Below are 15,637 nucleotides of genomic sequence, written 5' to 3' on the forward strand. Positions count from 1 at the left end.
GAATGGAGAAGTAGGAGAAGTTAGACGAGAAGATATACTGCATGTTCAATAATGTGGGGCAGTACTGGGATTCCAATTCATAGATATTCACACCAACCATCCCAGTTAGATCAATGCCAAATTTCAGATTATAATTTGATTTGAGTTGTTCCTGGCTCATTCTCCAGCCCTGGATGATTTCATTTAAGATATACTGAGAGGAAAAGTACCATGAATATTAATGTAGGTTCTTACCACAAGACCTGCATTTTTTACAGCCAAGGGCAGCCCTAGTAGCCCTGTACCAATGTTTCCCTTCAACAGGTGGATTAGAGTCTGGAAGAACCTATAGAGTGGGAGGAAACGTATGTTTTTGATAAGCAGAAGATCAGTTTTATCTTGTGATTGCCAATAGACTGCACCTTATTAGTCTAATTAAAATATTAAGTTGGTCAGTTACACAAAGATTGTCTCTCTCTACTGGTTACATTTTAGTTTGAGGAAGGGGTTGAAAAGCATTATACTTGACTATTAAAATGGTGCAAGAACCCTGTGTAAAAAGAATACTGCTCAGACACTCTCCACGATCTTCTGCACTAGGAATAACTCAATTAAACTAGATTCATATATTTGCAAAATAAGCTTAGCAGCAATATAGCAGGTACAGTGTTGACTGAGTCCATTTGTTTCTTGCCGTCACTGTTGCACTCAAAATGTGTGTGATCTAATATATGGGAAGTTGGGAACATGCTTACGTGGTTCCACTTTCTCCACCAATCCTCTCATACTGATTCTGGCTCCTGGAAGGGCCAGGAGGAGGAACAGGTGAGGGACACAATATGTCCCCTTCGGATGGACTGGGGGACATGATGGGGACAGAACCACCTGGAGAAGAAAGGGAGTAGAAGGGAGCAGGCAGCAGTGAACACACTTTTTGACTGCAGTGAAACTGAAATCAGGCAAAACTAGAAAAAGTGCCCTTCCGGGCACAGGTCTCCACCAGGTTATCCACAGATCCGTGCAGTTAGAGGTAAAAACACTTTTCGGCCAGTTATAGCGCCACCTTGAGGCTGAGTTGAAATTGTTCATGTGGCATTTCGTCCTCGGCCTAGTGGGAATGTGGGTGCACAATTTCACGGAAATCACGCGATGTGTTCATGATTTGCAGCATTTTGTTTGAAACTGAGCACTTCTGTGAACTTTGGAAGCCAATCTTAACCAATCAGGATGGAGTCTGATAAATCTGAAAGACCCGTTTCTTTGAATGGCTCTAGAGAGACTGTGTACCAATTTGCGTGATGTTTGGACAAAATCTGTAGGTGTACTGTGCAAAAACTTGTTTTGCACAAAGCGGCCTCCTGGTGGCGCTATAACAGGCCGTTCTGGAAAGTTTGGGGCAGAGGTTCATGGTTGGCATCCAGGGAGTGTGTGTGCAAAATATGGCATCGACCGGGTTAACGGTGGCCGAGATTAGCTGTTCACGGACACACGGACGGACGGACACACAAACGGACGGACGGAGTGCAAAACATACTCTCCCCACATGCCTTCGGCCTGGTGGAGACAACAAAGTCTTGTGCCTTATAACTTTCATGTGTTTCAACTGGTGACATATTATTCAATTCACAATGTTGAATCACATGTCTCAACAATCGCAAGCCAATCGTTGATTTAGGTTATTTAATTAGATGTTGATGATTACCGTCATGACTCATGACTTACATTTTAAGATATCCTTGCTATGCTACTTAATTTGACTACTTACTATTTTATGACTATGAAGCACTTTTTCTTCTGCATTAAAAGTGAAACAAATCTGCTACTTTTGGCAAAAGTCCCCCCAGAAGAGATGGAGATGCTGGGGTTAAAGTGTTTAACAAACCCCCTGTGCATTTAACCTAATTCTATTTTACCTATTCAGTTCTACTAATCTGTATGAATTAAATATATAGCATTTAGTACATACACAACATAACCACAGAATACAATCAAAACTCAGGTCACGATTCTATTCTATATAAGTCATAGATATATTTTGGACATGAGGCACCAGAGCTCCACTAGGGTGACAGCCACAGCACAACCCTCATCTAAAGGGGAAAGAGTTTCCCTTCACACCTCTTCATGCTTTTTACCATCACATTTCTACACTAAAGCGGTGCCATGTGGGGTACCCAGCTAAATGATTGATAGTTAGGAGCCAAATGGACCCATAAGCTAAATTCCAATACCCAAAATCTCGGACACTCGCTCACTCCCACTCGGTCACTCGGGGTCATTCCAGCGTGACCCGGAAATTGTTAACGTTCCGATTGTTAAAGCGCTCCATCGAGGAGGAGAGGAGAGTCGAGTGGAGGAGCCGAGTGAGCTCTCCGAGACCGCATAGAGCGAGTGTACATCAGGTGCAGGCTCGGTGGGGTATTTTGTCTCCTCGCAGCGGATTTCCGCATCACGTGTACATGTTTTTTTTCCTTCTCCAGTGACGTAAGTCCGCCTCCTCCACATGTGGAACAGAAAACACTGATGAAACCCGATACTGTGCACCCCCCCCCCCCCCCCCCATCCACTAGCTGCCGACCGGCTGACTGGCTGAAGTCGCCGACCCAACGGCCAACACACACATGCACGCACTGTTCAACTGTTTGTTGAAGAGACACATTTTCGCTGAATGAATAGAGCTTCAGAATGATAAAGTAGCCTATCTAGCCTACTTATGTGAAAGTGAAAGGACCACAACAAGCCACTGGCTTTATTGCGTTGTGTGAAGCATAATAAAAGTAGGATATATAAATTAGGCCGGCTATATTGTGCGCACCTCAAAAGCTATAGTTAATTTATCTCTGTGCATGCCTGAATGCACAGACTGCTATGAATGACGGTGACAAAAATGGAAAAAAATAATATTTATATGTGGACTAAACTGAATATGTAAGTCAGAGAGACTATACCTAATTCCTGTTATAGTGTCCGTTATTTGCAAAGACCGCGGAGGAGGACTGACTGTCGGAGGAGGGGGGGGGGGGGTGATTTATACGTGTGCGCATCCTGGCGCTTATTCACTATTTCAGGAATAAATAGCCTTGCCTTGCACATGTTACCAATACATACACATTGGCCTCGGACCCTCGGTTACATGTACAAAATGATGAATTGTCTATTCTGCACTGTACGGCTCTGTTCGGACTTCGGAGTTCCAGTGATCCAGCTGTGTGACAGTGACACCACTTTTGCTTTGGCAACGTATGTTTTCCCATGCCAATAAAGCCCTTTGAATTGAATTGAATTGATACACGTCATTAGTGATCGCGGATTGTGCCGTCGCTTTGAAATGACAGCGTAGTACATTCCGATTCCAGAGGAAAATTCGACCACCACTCTGTCCTCGCATAGAATCCTCTCCTCCTCCTCTCCTCCTCGCTGGGGGCGGAGCAAAGGAGCGAGTGGAGGACGCGAGGAGAGTGAGCGAGTGTGAAAGTTGCGGTATTGGAATTTAGCTATAGATGTGTGATGGCCAGAGTCACAAGTTCACAGCTGACTCTAATTAACAAGCCTGTTGCCACAGGTGTGTGACTCAGAATGTGAGAATCAGTTAGTATGCTGGTAGCCGCACTCAAGGACAGTTGCCCACCAAGTTTATTTTATTTGAAGTGGCTCAAGTTGGAGAAAGTGAACAAAAACAAACATACAGTTCACTAACTGTGTAAGCAGGCCTGCAGATATTCGTAAGGGGTGTAGAATTGGAATTGAGGAGCTGAATTGTTTGGAGAATATCGAGTTCTTCAGGAGTTTGGAGTTGACCTGTTGTTCAGCAACACACAGGTAACACAACACACACCATATGGAATATACTTGACCGACATTGAAATTGAACTAAATAAACCCTTACTGGTCTTTTTGGTTAAACTTTTAATCTCTCAATAGTTAAATTTACATGAGGGTTTTACAGTGTAGATTGGGTTAACGGGGATAAAAAACAAAAACAAATGGGGGTCCAAGGCCTAATAATATTGCATATCAAACTGGCGGTCTTGAAATTAAGAAGTTTGAGAATCTGTGTCCACCAAGAGCAGGGGTGACCACAATTTTTGGACAAAAATGACGAGCTGGAATTGGTAGTTGTTTTTGTGTGGTGCAACCACTCCAAGGAACAGCAATGTCCGTGTTGTTCACCTATGTATGTGATGTTCACCTATGGATGTGTTAATGAGCACCAGTAGGGGCGCTGTAGAGAGAGAGAGAGAGAGAGAGAGAGAGAGAGATGCACCACTCGGTTCATTTGATTTTTTTTTATATATATATAACTTTATAATGCTATACTGATGTCTGTACTCTTGCATTGTGGGTTTGAGCTGACAGGCCCTTTCATCCACGACGTTAAACTCACCAACATTGCAGCTCTAGGCCAAGCTTGAATTATCCCCTTTCGATCTGCCGAGCTTTTGTTTCATAAATATCCACCGTAGACATGTTATGAGCTACTTTCTGTCAAGACATTTCTGTGCAGTGTTGGAGTTTGGAAGCACTCGTCAAAGTCACTGAACGGCCCTGCGTACCACCCATAGAGTATTAAAAGGATAGTCTGAACCGGCGCTATAGCCCGCCCCCCTGCTATTAATTTCAGTGGAAGTTGCTCAGTGGCGTTTTGAAGCACCCGGAAGAACGGTCTACTTCTGCATTTTTTCGATTTAGACACCAACATTTGGTGTCCAAAATGCGGAAGTGCAAACGAGCGCTCAATGTTAAACCCCAGCTGCACGGGGTTTCCTCGTCATAACTCCACGGGTCCGCCTGCAGTCCCACCTCTTACCACTAGGGCCCAGTGCTTCAACTTTGGAGAGCCTCACTGGGGGCTTGGTACCACCTGTTTCGAATTTGCACATAATGCAATAAGACACTGATGAAGGCTGGATAGCCGAAACGTTTGTCCCTGTTCAAAAATGCAATAAATATTTTGAACTGAAGTCTTGGTGTGTGCGACCCACTACCGTAACTCTAGATTCATCCCATTATAAAAAATCTAGAGTTGCAAATTGCGGCTAGGCGTGTGATTGATTTCAATACCTTCGCTGTGGGGGTCTCCATTATTAGTGGTGCCGGTGGCCATGGCAGGTGGATGAATGGTTGTCCTCAGGTTCCGTCTCTAATCCAACCGTTGGTATATCGTTGTATTCCACATTAACAGCAGAGTGCCACTATTAGGGAGACAATTATGCATGCATTCATTACATTGTAAAAAAATTATTATAACATTATTCAGTAACACCTGTTTTGATCAGCACCTCTACAGTACAGTAGGTGTGCACTCTCCTCCTCTGTGTTTGCCTGTCAAATGAGAAGCAAGCGATGTTCAAATATCCGGTAGCCAGAGGTGTGTCCTATCCCCATGACTTCATTTTTATCATGCTTTCTACAGTCTCCAAGCACTAAGAAGAGATTAAGTTGGGAACAACAGGTATATTTGCAGTAGAATTAAGTTAACACTGCCACTACAGCCGAGTATCAATTCAATTAATTAGAATGGTGCGCATGGGCGCATGCCCCACTCAGTTCTGCAGCACCACTCTCAGAGTACCCATTATACCCATCTGTCTGTTGGATCGGCTGTTCTGGACCACCTGACAGATATTTTGCGTATTTATAGTAGGAGGTACTGACTTAACAACTTGCACTATTTATTATTTTAAAGAAGACATGCCTCTTGCATTGCTTTCTCACATTTGCCATGCTAGACGTGGTTGAATGCCCAGGCGTTTGTTTGTCCTCCAGGATGTTTGTCTACCATACAGACCCTTTTAACAGCAGGCATTTGATGTGTATACACGGCTGAACGTAAACGATGTTCATTGTGTGAGTGCGTTTCATTTAGGTGTTTGTGTGCCAACTGCCAACATGCATGAAGTAATAAGTAGTAAGGACCTGCTGGCACACAGCAGCACCTAAATGAAACACACCCACAAACACAAATACACTATGTTTGGAGAATGGAAATAATAGTGAGATTTAGACAGTTAGCCCCTTTCAGGACCCTTGTTTACCTTTTCTCTATTTGGAGACGTCTCCCCAAATACAGAAAAGGTAAACAAGGGTCCGTCCTGAAGGTAACAAGACAACTCACCCCGTTTCTGTTTTCCTCCCAGAATTTTCCCCAATGAGGGGTGGGAGAGGCTGGACAGCAGACGGCTGGACTTTGAATTTCTCTAACTATAAACTTTCATGACAGCAGACTGCCTATGTACAAATATAATTTATTAAAAGCTACTACAGTGAAGTCTGTTCACAGAAGTTGTTGTAGGATATGTGGGGATTATCTGACGAGGTACCATTTGAGTGGGCAAAACCTTACATATACTAAATAATAAATTGTTTATAGGGTCAAAAAGTAAAATAATATAGCCTTTCCAAAAAGAATACAAACAGCCAATAGCATATTACAAAGTTATCCCCCTCACTGGTAAATTCCGGGAGGAAAACGGTAAAGCACCGGGGTGAGTTGTCCAGTATTCGTCCTGAAGGGGCTAGCATTTAGTTAAATTCAATGGTGGGTAGAGCATTACACTAATGACTAATGGATCATTTATACCTTGTTGCACAGCACAACTATTTTATTGTCTGACTTCTGTCTATTGTGTCTATTTTTCTTGTTATACAGTACATTTCCGTCCTCTCACTGTCCCTGTATTTTATCTGTATTCTAATGCATGTTCAATACAGTATGATTGTTTTTTTCTTTAAACAAATAAAAACAACTATGAATGTATAAACATGCCTGGAGAAGCCACTTAATTGCAAGCCCCTTGCAAGTTTTTAGGCTTTCTCCTTCACATTTTTATTGACCTTGTGTATAATTTCCGAAATATTTTTGTATGTGAAAATAAACAAACAAACAAACTATGTCACACAATGCAGATTTAACAAAGTATAGGCCTATCAGACTTAATCCTCTTGGCGTCTGGCATTTTGTTTTATAATGCAATTTTGGGTCATGGCTGACTATATTATTTTTAAACTGCTATGACTAAGGGTTCTGCTACCTGTGTAGCTGTAGCTCAATGGGAAGATCATAACAAACACTCTGATCTAACTCCAGACCCAGTGTAAAGAAACATCTTTCTGAGTCAGTGTAATCGGACTCCAGAACAGCTCTTCATTCTCATATTCAGTTGAACGTTCATATGCTCAGTGCTGATGTGTTAATAGACTGTGCATACACTACACTGTACACATAGACTGTACATCCATTATATATCCAAGACATACTGTGTGACGTGTCAGTGTCATGTCAGCACATTGACACTGAAACAGTACTGAAGCAATGACATTAAACTCATTGTTTTTTATGAAAAATAAATTAATCAGGATAATGTCGTCACCATACAGTGTACTTAGCTCTGGTCCATAGCCCTAATGGCCTAAGGCCAATAAGGCTATGGACCAGAGCTACACTGTACTCTCACTACTCAGTGTTATATATATATATATATATATGGGAGGATATATTGCATTTCCTTGTAATACATATATATATATATAGGCTATATATATATATATATATATATATATATATATATATATATATATATATATTCACGGGTGATAGATCTACATTGATGCATGTATATTAATTCATATTATACATTTATTGTATGTTTATAGATAGACTATACACTATATATACTCATGCAGAGATCCAAAGCAGGCCAGTAGCTCAGTATGTATTTTACCATACCATCAAACACTAAGTATACAACGAACTAGGATAATTATGTGAGCAATTGCACTGTTGTTTTTGTTGGCGGTGTGGACTCTGCCATTCAAATGGGTTAGAATAATCTTTAAAATGATTTACTATTGCATCCTGTGTTTGATTCTCAATGCTGTTGATTAGTTTCCAGGACGTCCCTTCGCCGATGGTCAATTTAGTTTAGCCTGTAACTTATCTTATCTAAAAGGAGTTCATTTGGAATTGGACTGCTGTCACCGAGACGAGTTTGAAGGTGTCAAAGACAACGAACCAAGAAAAGTGGATCATAATGTGATCAGCGCAGCCTGCGCAAGAACCGATTTGCAGAAGCATATTGCCAAAGGCAAAGCAAAGGTATAGAATGCATTCAATCAGTCAAACCTGTTTTATCCGTGGATTTCTAAATTACATACAGTATAGCCTTTTTTAATTCTGTCTATAATATTGTGGCTTGCCACTTCTATGCGTCTGTGAGTGAGACTGTGGAACCTTCAGTGGAAGGAATGACACATCAATGACAGAACATACCTGGGCAAAATCGCGTTCTCTCTCTCTCTTCAAATGGAATCTGTTTGATTGCCAGATTATCCTCACGACGGAGATATTACTGTCATATCAATCACGATCCTGCCCGAGGCGAGCGCGACATTATAGTTGTTAATAGCTGTGTGATTGTGGCTTTATGCAAAGTAAAGATGATTCCGGTTCATCCACTGCCAGCCAGGCAGTCACATGACGACGCGGACCCGTCAGCTGACTGCATGCTGACATAACAAACCCAAACTACCAGCAGCGGCTGCTTAGATTTGTGTACGGTTAGGGCTACACTATAAAAAACGTGTTTGAACCACACACTTGCTCGAGTGGTGTAATAAGCACGGTCCCGATCATGAATCTGACTTCATAGGGATTATAATAATTTCGCCCGTGATGAAGCTCCGCGCGGTGTGTTTTCTCTTCCGTGCGATAATGACAAAGAAATATATTTTATTTTGAAAACAAACGCTGCTCTGTTCCGGTGGAAACTGCGTGGGATGCGCTTGATTTGGCTCAGTCTGTCTCTGGTCTGGTGTCTGGTCTCCTAACCTAACCAAGTCTATGAACCAAGTAGAAAGTAAGCTCCGCCCGTCTATAGCAAGAAATGCCGGAATTTATTTAAACCGACTGAACCCCCCTGGTCTGCGTGTTCTCATCCTTCTCATTCAGGACAAGCATACATTGGTGCGCAAAGCTTTTGGTCTTGGAGTCTCTCTCGACGCCGGTGACAATCCGCTGTGCCACAACAACACCTGAAACATGACGGTGAGTTCAGTCCACGATTCATCTTTCATTAGAAATGAAGTGAAACATTGCACGTTAGAAAACTACTAGAGCTTTCGCTTTCTGGACTCCACTGTGGCCAGTTGTGGCGACCATGAGAACATCTAAGCTAATAAAGCGACAGCATCGTACGTGCGACGGAGTATAAATACATGAATTTATAAGCTTAAATGCATTTTTATTTCCCTACAGAAGCACGAATTTGAGGTGGCCATGACGTGTGAGGGCTGCTCTGGAGCCGTCACCAGGATCCTCACTAAGCTTGGTGATGGTGAGTTGGACCTCGGATCATCATTTAGTCTTTGTCGGACTTGGACACATATTATGTTCCCCATTTCTGTCTTGACCTGGGAGAAATGCGACCTGTGGTGGTTATTGGTGTGTAATTGGTGTATAGTGTGTACGTTTCTTGCTTAACTATTCTACCAACAGCATTTGAACATGCTGTTCTTTCAATGTGGGAGAGCATCAAACACCATGGTGAAATCTTGCATCTTCTTTGGACCTATAGTTCTGACTTTGGACCTCAACCCCAACTGTCTCCCCCCCACACTATATTTACACTAGTTAGAGTGGTGTGTGTGTGTGTGTGTGTGTGTGTGTGTGTGTGTGTGTGTGTGTGTGTTCATGTTAGGAAAGCTAACATGCAATTTGTTAGTTGTATGTGTGTAGCCTAAAGTGGCTTAAATAAAGCCTTTCTGTCATCAACAACTCATGACTTCCTGGCAGGGTGTGGCATGTTATTAACATACAAGTAACCTGTTTCAAAATGTGCTGTTGTGTCTTCTTTATTTAATGACTTAATTTGGGCCTCTCTGGGAGTAGTGTCACATACAAGATCTCCTGTAGCCAGACAACTATCCTGTAAGGCTAAGCTGATGATAGGAAGTTTTGAAAGTGAACATTTCTGCTAAGCAGCAAACTATCACTATCAGGCCTATAACATTATACACTACTAACTACACTAAGGGTTTCCCACTTGCCCCTGGTACAGGTAAATGCAACTTCCGGGCAGGCAGAGTTTGCTTTCTAGTTTCTGGAAGAGTAATCGTAAGAGAGTGATGACACTAGCGTTGACTCCCATTGTAACAATGGAATGCGGAAGTGCTCATTCTATCTCAATGGGATAGTTCCAGCCATAGGAGCAATGTTTGGAACTATAACCCATAGGCACCTGCTTTGCGGCGAGATCAAAGTGTGTTGCTACTCGTGTTAAAAGTCTTAAGTTAAACGGTAATTCAAATGTTACCTATCTATACTATAATAGAGCGAATGTCTGAGTGTGTGAGTGAGTGTGTGTCCGACCGCATTATCTCCTCATTATCTCCTCATTGCCTGCACCAATCGCTCCCACTTTTCACACAGGCATTGACCATATGAATATGGAGGGCGTAACGGAGCCCTTTTTTCGATTTGACACATTAATGATTATTAATTAATTTATTAGTGAATTAAAAACGCATGCAGTACCCCCCGCAGCCACAGGGCGGCAAAACTCCTCTCCCCAGAAATCACGTGTCACCAGTGAATTTTGGGACGGTCACTGATTAATACTGGGACACAGTTTTCCGCGTAACTTGAGTTGTTTCGCCTGCTGTCAATTTTGCTCGCGAGTTTTCCGCCTAACTTCAGTTGTTTCGCCCGCTGTTAATTTTGCTCGCAATAGACAGCGGGCGAGCGATCGGGATATTTCCAACCCCCTTACGCATCGACACAATTACTACATACAACAAACAACATGCCACGAAGAACAGCCTCAAGGACCCTAGCGCATTCTTCCACGCACCTATACCCTTTTTCACACCGCCCCCAGCCAACACGGAGGTTGTGTGTGTGTGTGTGTGCAGACTACTTTCGCTGTGAGCATGTGTGTGTGTAAACTACTTAAGCTGTGAGTGCGCACGTTCGTATGTGTGCGCGTGCGTCATCGCGTGGCCGTTTTCACTTTTCAGTTAGCTATAAACACAACACGAGATACAACTGTCTTAATAAGCATAAGCCACACACACACAGCGTGAAGTGGCTACAGCGCACGCTCTGGTGAAAACAGCTAATCTACAAGCTCACAACATCACAGGTTGCAAAAGCCATGAGTTCTCTCAAGCCAAAGCTCACAATTGAGACCGTTTTGGACGCAAATCCACCTGCAAATTGGATCTGTGCGACTGTCCAAAGTGTCCATATATAGCTGCATGTCAAACTGGGGGTCCTTGATACTTTTCAAATGGGGCTCTGTGGGCTAATAAGTGTAAATGCTGCGGTCCTTGCTCTTGCCATGAAAACGTTTCCCTACCATGCATTTGGAAGAATACTTTAATGTTATACTGCTGTTTTTATTCATAAAAAACCACACACACACACACACACAAATATATTATACAAGTTGAAATATATCAGAACGGGTAAGGACTAGTCATTTTATAATGGACGATTTACTTTTCAGTCAAGTTGGCATGACCTTTGGGCAAGTAGAACAAATCATTTTCAGATCTTCTGTTTGCACAGACTGTTTGCACAGACTGTGTGACAGAAGCATACAAGACTACATTCAAGATATAGTTTAAGTTACTTACTTATACAATTACATAAACGCTCGATGCGATCTAAAAACCATTCCGATGTCACTGGCCGGATTACTCCGATGTTCAATGCGATTGAAAGAAAATTGGACTCATGTATACACTGCTTCGGATGTAAATTCATTCTGGTCTTTCTGAGCATGCTCATTTCCATTGCGCTCCAACTCCAAGGCGCTCATAAGCCTCATATCCAAGGCGCGCCGAGGAGTTTGCACATAGAGCGCGTTATTTCGTGCATTTTGTGTGTGTGTGTGTGTGTGTGTCTGTGTGTGTTCAACGGTCTCTCTCTCTCACACTCTCTCTCTCTCTCTCTCAAAAATAACGAGCGACCCGATACAATAATAATCAGTGTGTTGCGTGCCCTGGCCGTGCTGTAGATAATAAAGTAGGCTACACATAAAAACGAGATGATCACCTTCCCAGTGGAGAAGGGGAGTTGCAGCAGCCGCAGGTGGGGAAAAAAAGACGGTAAACATAATATGTCCGTCCCTATCCAAGCAGCAGCCTCAAAACTACTGCGGAATGAAATGATGGGATTTCAAAGTGTCGTCTTTCGTCTGAAAGTCACAATGAATGAACTGCCTATATTTTATGTGTCCAACAGATGGCGTAGTTTCACGTGAATTAACATGTATCATAGCCTGACCTAAGCAGAGACATTTCTGGCCTAGATGGGAGGGTCGCGCCTCAGAAAAGCGCGCACCCTGATTGGATCTCATCGATCTGTCCGTCACCCCCGGCCCCTCCTCTCCCCCCTAGTGCAGCGCTACGTCACATCATTTAGAGCGACGCCCACCCGGAAGGGTTGACTCCCACTTTTAGACTGGTTCTGCCCACGGCTTTTTCCAGGCTTTCATCTTTCGCGCAGACGAAACTGGGTCTGTAATGGCTCGGTGTTTAGCTGAGTCACCAGAATGTCTCAGAATACTGTTATTTGGACTGAGTGTTTGACTATACTGTTTATACGTTCTGTCTAATAAACCTTTCAATCAATTTGACTGAACGCTGCTCTCTTTTAACAACCCTTGACCTCAACAAAACAGTGGTGATAAGCTTTGCTGTTTGCTCTTTCAGATGTTAAGTTCGAGATCGACTTGCCCAAGAAGTTGGTGTGGATTGAGTCTGAAAAGGATGTGAATTTTCTCACAGAGACTCTGAAGAAATGTGGAAAGGAAGTCAAGTACAATGGTACCAAATGAAGGCACCTGCTGCAGATCATGTAGAACAGGTAAACTTTAAGTGTAAAGTTATGTTAACACTCATGGCTCTGTTCTTTTTATTTATTTAGATATTGCGGAAGACTGCAGATCACACTCATAAATGGTGTTTGTTTATGTTTTGCAGGGGGGTAATTGCTGCTGAGATGAAGTGACAATTGACTGGATTGTATAGTCCTTCTCTGTGCATTCAGATTCAACTTTGATTAGAATTCAAGGATCCATAATAATGGACACATGTCAACATTCCAATAGCGGCCTTTCAGAGTGGCTACCAATGATTACTAGGGTCACACTACCCTAATGAAGGACTGACTATACTAAAGATGTTCATGGTATTGCATTTTACTCACTGTTAAAACGAAGATCTGTTCTTCTGCTTGACATTCTATTAAAGTCAACCCAGTTTACAGTATTATTTGATACTTGTGATATATCCCTTGTAACACTAAACATTCTGTAACAGGCTTCCATTCAGTTTCATTCAAAATTATGATTGCATGAGAAATAATTGAGAGGAAATTCTTTCACTTTATTCCAAAGCATGTCCTTCTCACACCTCCACAGGAAACGCAGGTTTATTTGATTTATATTTATACAAGGCAATTAACAGTGCTTTACATAAAACATTAAGCATTCAGACATCAAGATGGCATTACGAGTACAAAATAAACTCCTTTAGAATCACATTTTTTCCCCTCCATAACAGAGTGGTGGCAAATACTAAGGTGGTTATATACTAATATAAGGTGGTTGGTCTAAATTGGCTAAAGGCTTTTTGTACAATGGACATCTTTATCTAAATGTTTGACTTGCCATATCATTGTTAACCTTGAGCCAATCTTGCTACTAATACCCATAAAGCATTGTTAGCTGTGTGTATTCTGGAAACTTCACTCAGTCTGCCTGTGTATTCTTGGAGCACTGAAGTGGTCAAGTTTTGTAAAACCGTCCACTTTGCTTTGTCTTAATAACTTTAAGCATTTAATGTAATTCACTCTGATAGGAATTTGTAAGGAAAATGCAAAGAACCCGTTTATTTAAGCTTCTGTTTCTGTAGGTTTTTAACTCATGTGAAATAAAATCAACTTTAGAATCTGCCTAAATGTTATCACATTTGTATTGATTCACTTTAATACAATTTCCTCAAGTGATCCTACAAGTACTGACGTGGGCTGATCTGGAGGACCATCAATCCAGGCAGTCCTAAATGTTCCTCAGTCAATGAAATTGCAGATAAATTCAGCTTGAGGTCAAATCTGACAGGATAAAAATATGGATTTCATATTATGTGTTAGCACAGTGACTTTGGCTATTATTCCAAATCTGATTAATTAGTATATCCAAATATCACATCCAACTACAACTAGGGCTGCATGATAAATTAAGAAAGTCATCCCAATTTGGCTTAATGCAATCTTGATTATAAATCACAATTATTGTTGATTATAATGCTGTATGGAAGAAAACAAGTTTTTATGCCTTTATTGCTGTGCTTGCTAATGGTATGCAATGGCATATCTTTTATTATGGGTTGTGAAATGTTATGGCTATATTCAAATTTTGTGAGGAGACAGCAAGGTGCAACCAAAATTATTTGGTTTTGTGATTACTTAATTGTGAACAATAAAAAACGATTTACTATTATTCTTGATCAATTATACATGGCAAGGAGAAACACTCAAGATGGTCTGGAAGAAATACTGGAGAGACTTGAGTATTCTGCCACTGGGTGGTGCTGTTTGATAAAGATCTATTTGTTTTCTCCAGTGTTTTTATAACAAAGAAATAAATCATTTACACACAGATCTAACAGGTGTTATACAATGATTATGGTCATTTATAAAATGCCTGATTGTAATGATTGTAATTTAAATGATCGCTTGAATGAAAATGTGTCGGGCACAAAAATAAAGGCTTAACCACTGAACTTGCCATCCCTATTTGGGCATGTCATATGCTAAAATTGTCCAAATTTAATTTAAAATCGTGAAAATAATACTATATGGGTAGATCGTGATGTGGGTTGTAGAAACTATATATAGTTGCTATAAACTTCTATTTGGGGCTTATGTTGTTGAGGTCTGTGTCAGACAGAGGAGACAGCTGAAATATTTAAAAAGGAAACTCAATGTGCCAGAAGATAATTTGTGAATAAACCTTTGCCCACCCTCAGGCTGCTACCACTGGCAGATCCACCTCCAGTCCAGCTGTGCTTGGTTCAACCCGTGAGTTGTCACCCTGCACCACGCCCAGTGCCACGGACACTAACGAGCCATAGAAGAGGTTGGCACAGCAGATGTAGAAGGTCCAACCCAGGTAATTCAGCAACTCTGACATCTTCTCCATAGACATCACGAAGGCAATCAACCCACTGATACAGAAAGCAACTAGAGAAGAATGAAAATTAATATAAATGTCTAGCCTACATTTACAGTTACACTGTAAAAGCCTGTGTTAACTTAACACTTTCTGAGCTAGACACAGTAAAATAGTGCTAATTTCATCGTTAAATTGGCACTCTTTTACTGTGTATATTGTTTCACAACCAGTATAGTCCATTTAAGTTAGTTTTTAACCTCTTTTACCCCAATCTTTGAGAAAGCTTTCTCATAAAGAAAATATTTATGCTTGTCAGTTTGGAGAGCATCATTGTATATTGGGAGTTCATATAGAAAATGTGGCATCTTGATCTTTGAAGCACTGAGAAAACTGTTGCGCCTTTCTTCGTCCTTTTTTTCCAAACTTGACTACGGTAGCGGTGGTCTCAAAAACATAAGGGAAACTTTGACAGAAAAAGA

At 41.5% G+C, this 15,637-nt stretch overlaps 2 protein-coding genes across 3 annotated transcripts in view; one reads left to right on the forward strand and one right to left on the reverse strand.

Annotated features, from left to right (window-relative positions):
- slc36a1 (solute carrier family 36 member 1) overlaps positions 1–8,389 on the reverse strand; it is a 34,181-nt gene extending 25,792 nt beyond the window's left edge. For both annotated transcript variants that reach the window (XM_083786039.1, XM_083786040.1), the window contains exons 1-4: positions 8,249–8,389; positions 5,041–5,171; positions 735–864; positions 235–325 (exon numbers count right to left, since the gene is read on the reverse strand). In XM_083786039.1, coding sequence (XP_083642165.1) covers positions 235–325; positions 735–864; positions 5,041–5,083 — 264 coding nt within the window. In that variant the 5' untranslated portion in view covers positions 5,084–5,171; positions 8,249–8,389. The remainder of the gene's footprint in view (positions 1–234; positions 326–734; positions 865–5,040; positions 5,172–8,248) is intronic.
- Positions 8,390–8,889: 500 nt separating this feature from the next.
- atox1 (antioxidant 1 copper chaperone) lies at positions 8,890–13,936 on the forward strand. The gene is made up of 4 exons (XM_083786049.1): positions 8,890–9,022; positions 9,233–9,311; positions 12,694–12,847; positions 12,964–13,936. The coding sequence occupies exons 1-3, from the start codon at positions 9,017–9,019 to the stop codon at positions 12,816–12,818; spliced, it is 210 nt and encodes a 69-aa protein (XP_083642175.1). The 5' UTR covers positions 8,890–9,016; the 3' UTR covers positions 12,819–12,847; positions 12,964–13,936.
- Positions 13,937–15,637: the final 1,701 nt, after the last annotated feature.

This window comes from Protomyctophum parallelum (genome assembly GCF_964188405.1).
Source record: "Protomyctophum parallelum genome assembly, chromosome: 16".
Classification (NCBI taxonomy): Eukaryota; Metazoa; Chordata; class Actinopteri; order Myctophiformes; family Myctophidae; genus Protomyctophum; species Protomyctophum parallelum.

Excerpts from the sequence above, each read along its gene's own strand:
- atox1 (XM_083786049.1), top strand. Across the intron at positions 9,312-12,693 it reads CCTCACTAAGCTTGGTGATG|ATGTTAAGTTCGAGATCGAC; the intron begins GTGAGTTGGACC and ends TTGCTCTTTCAG.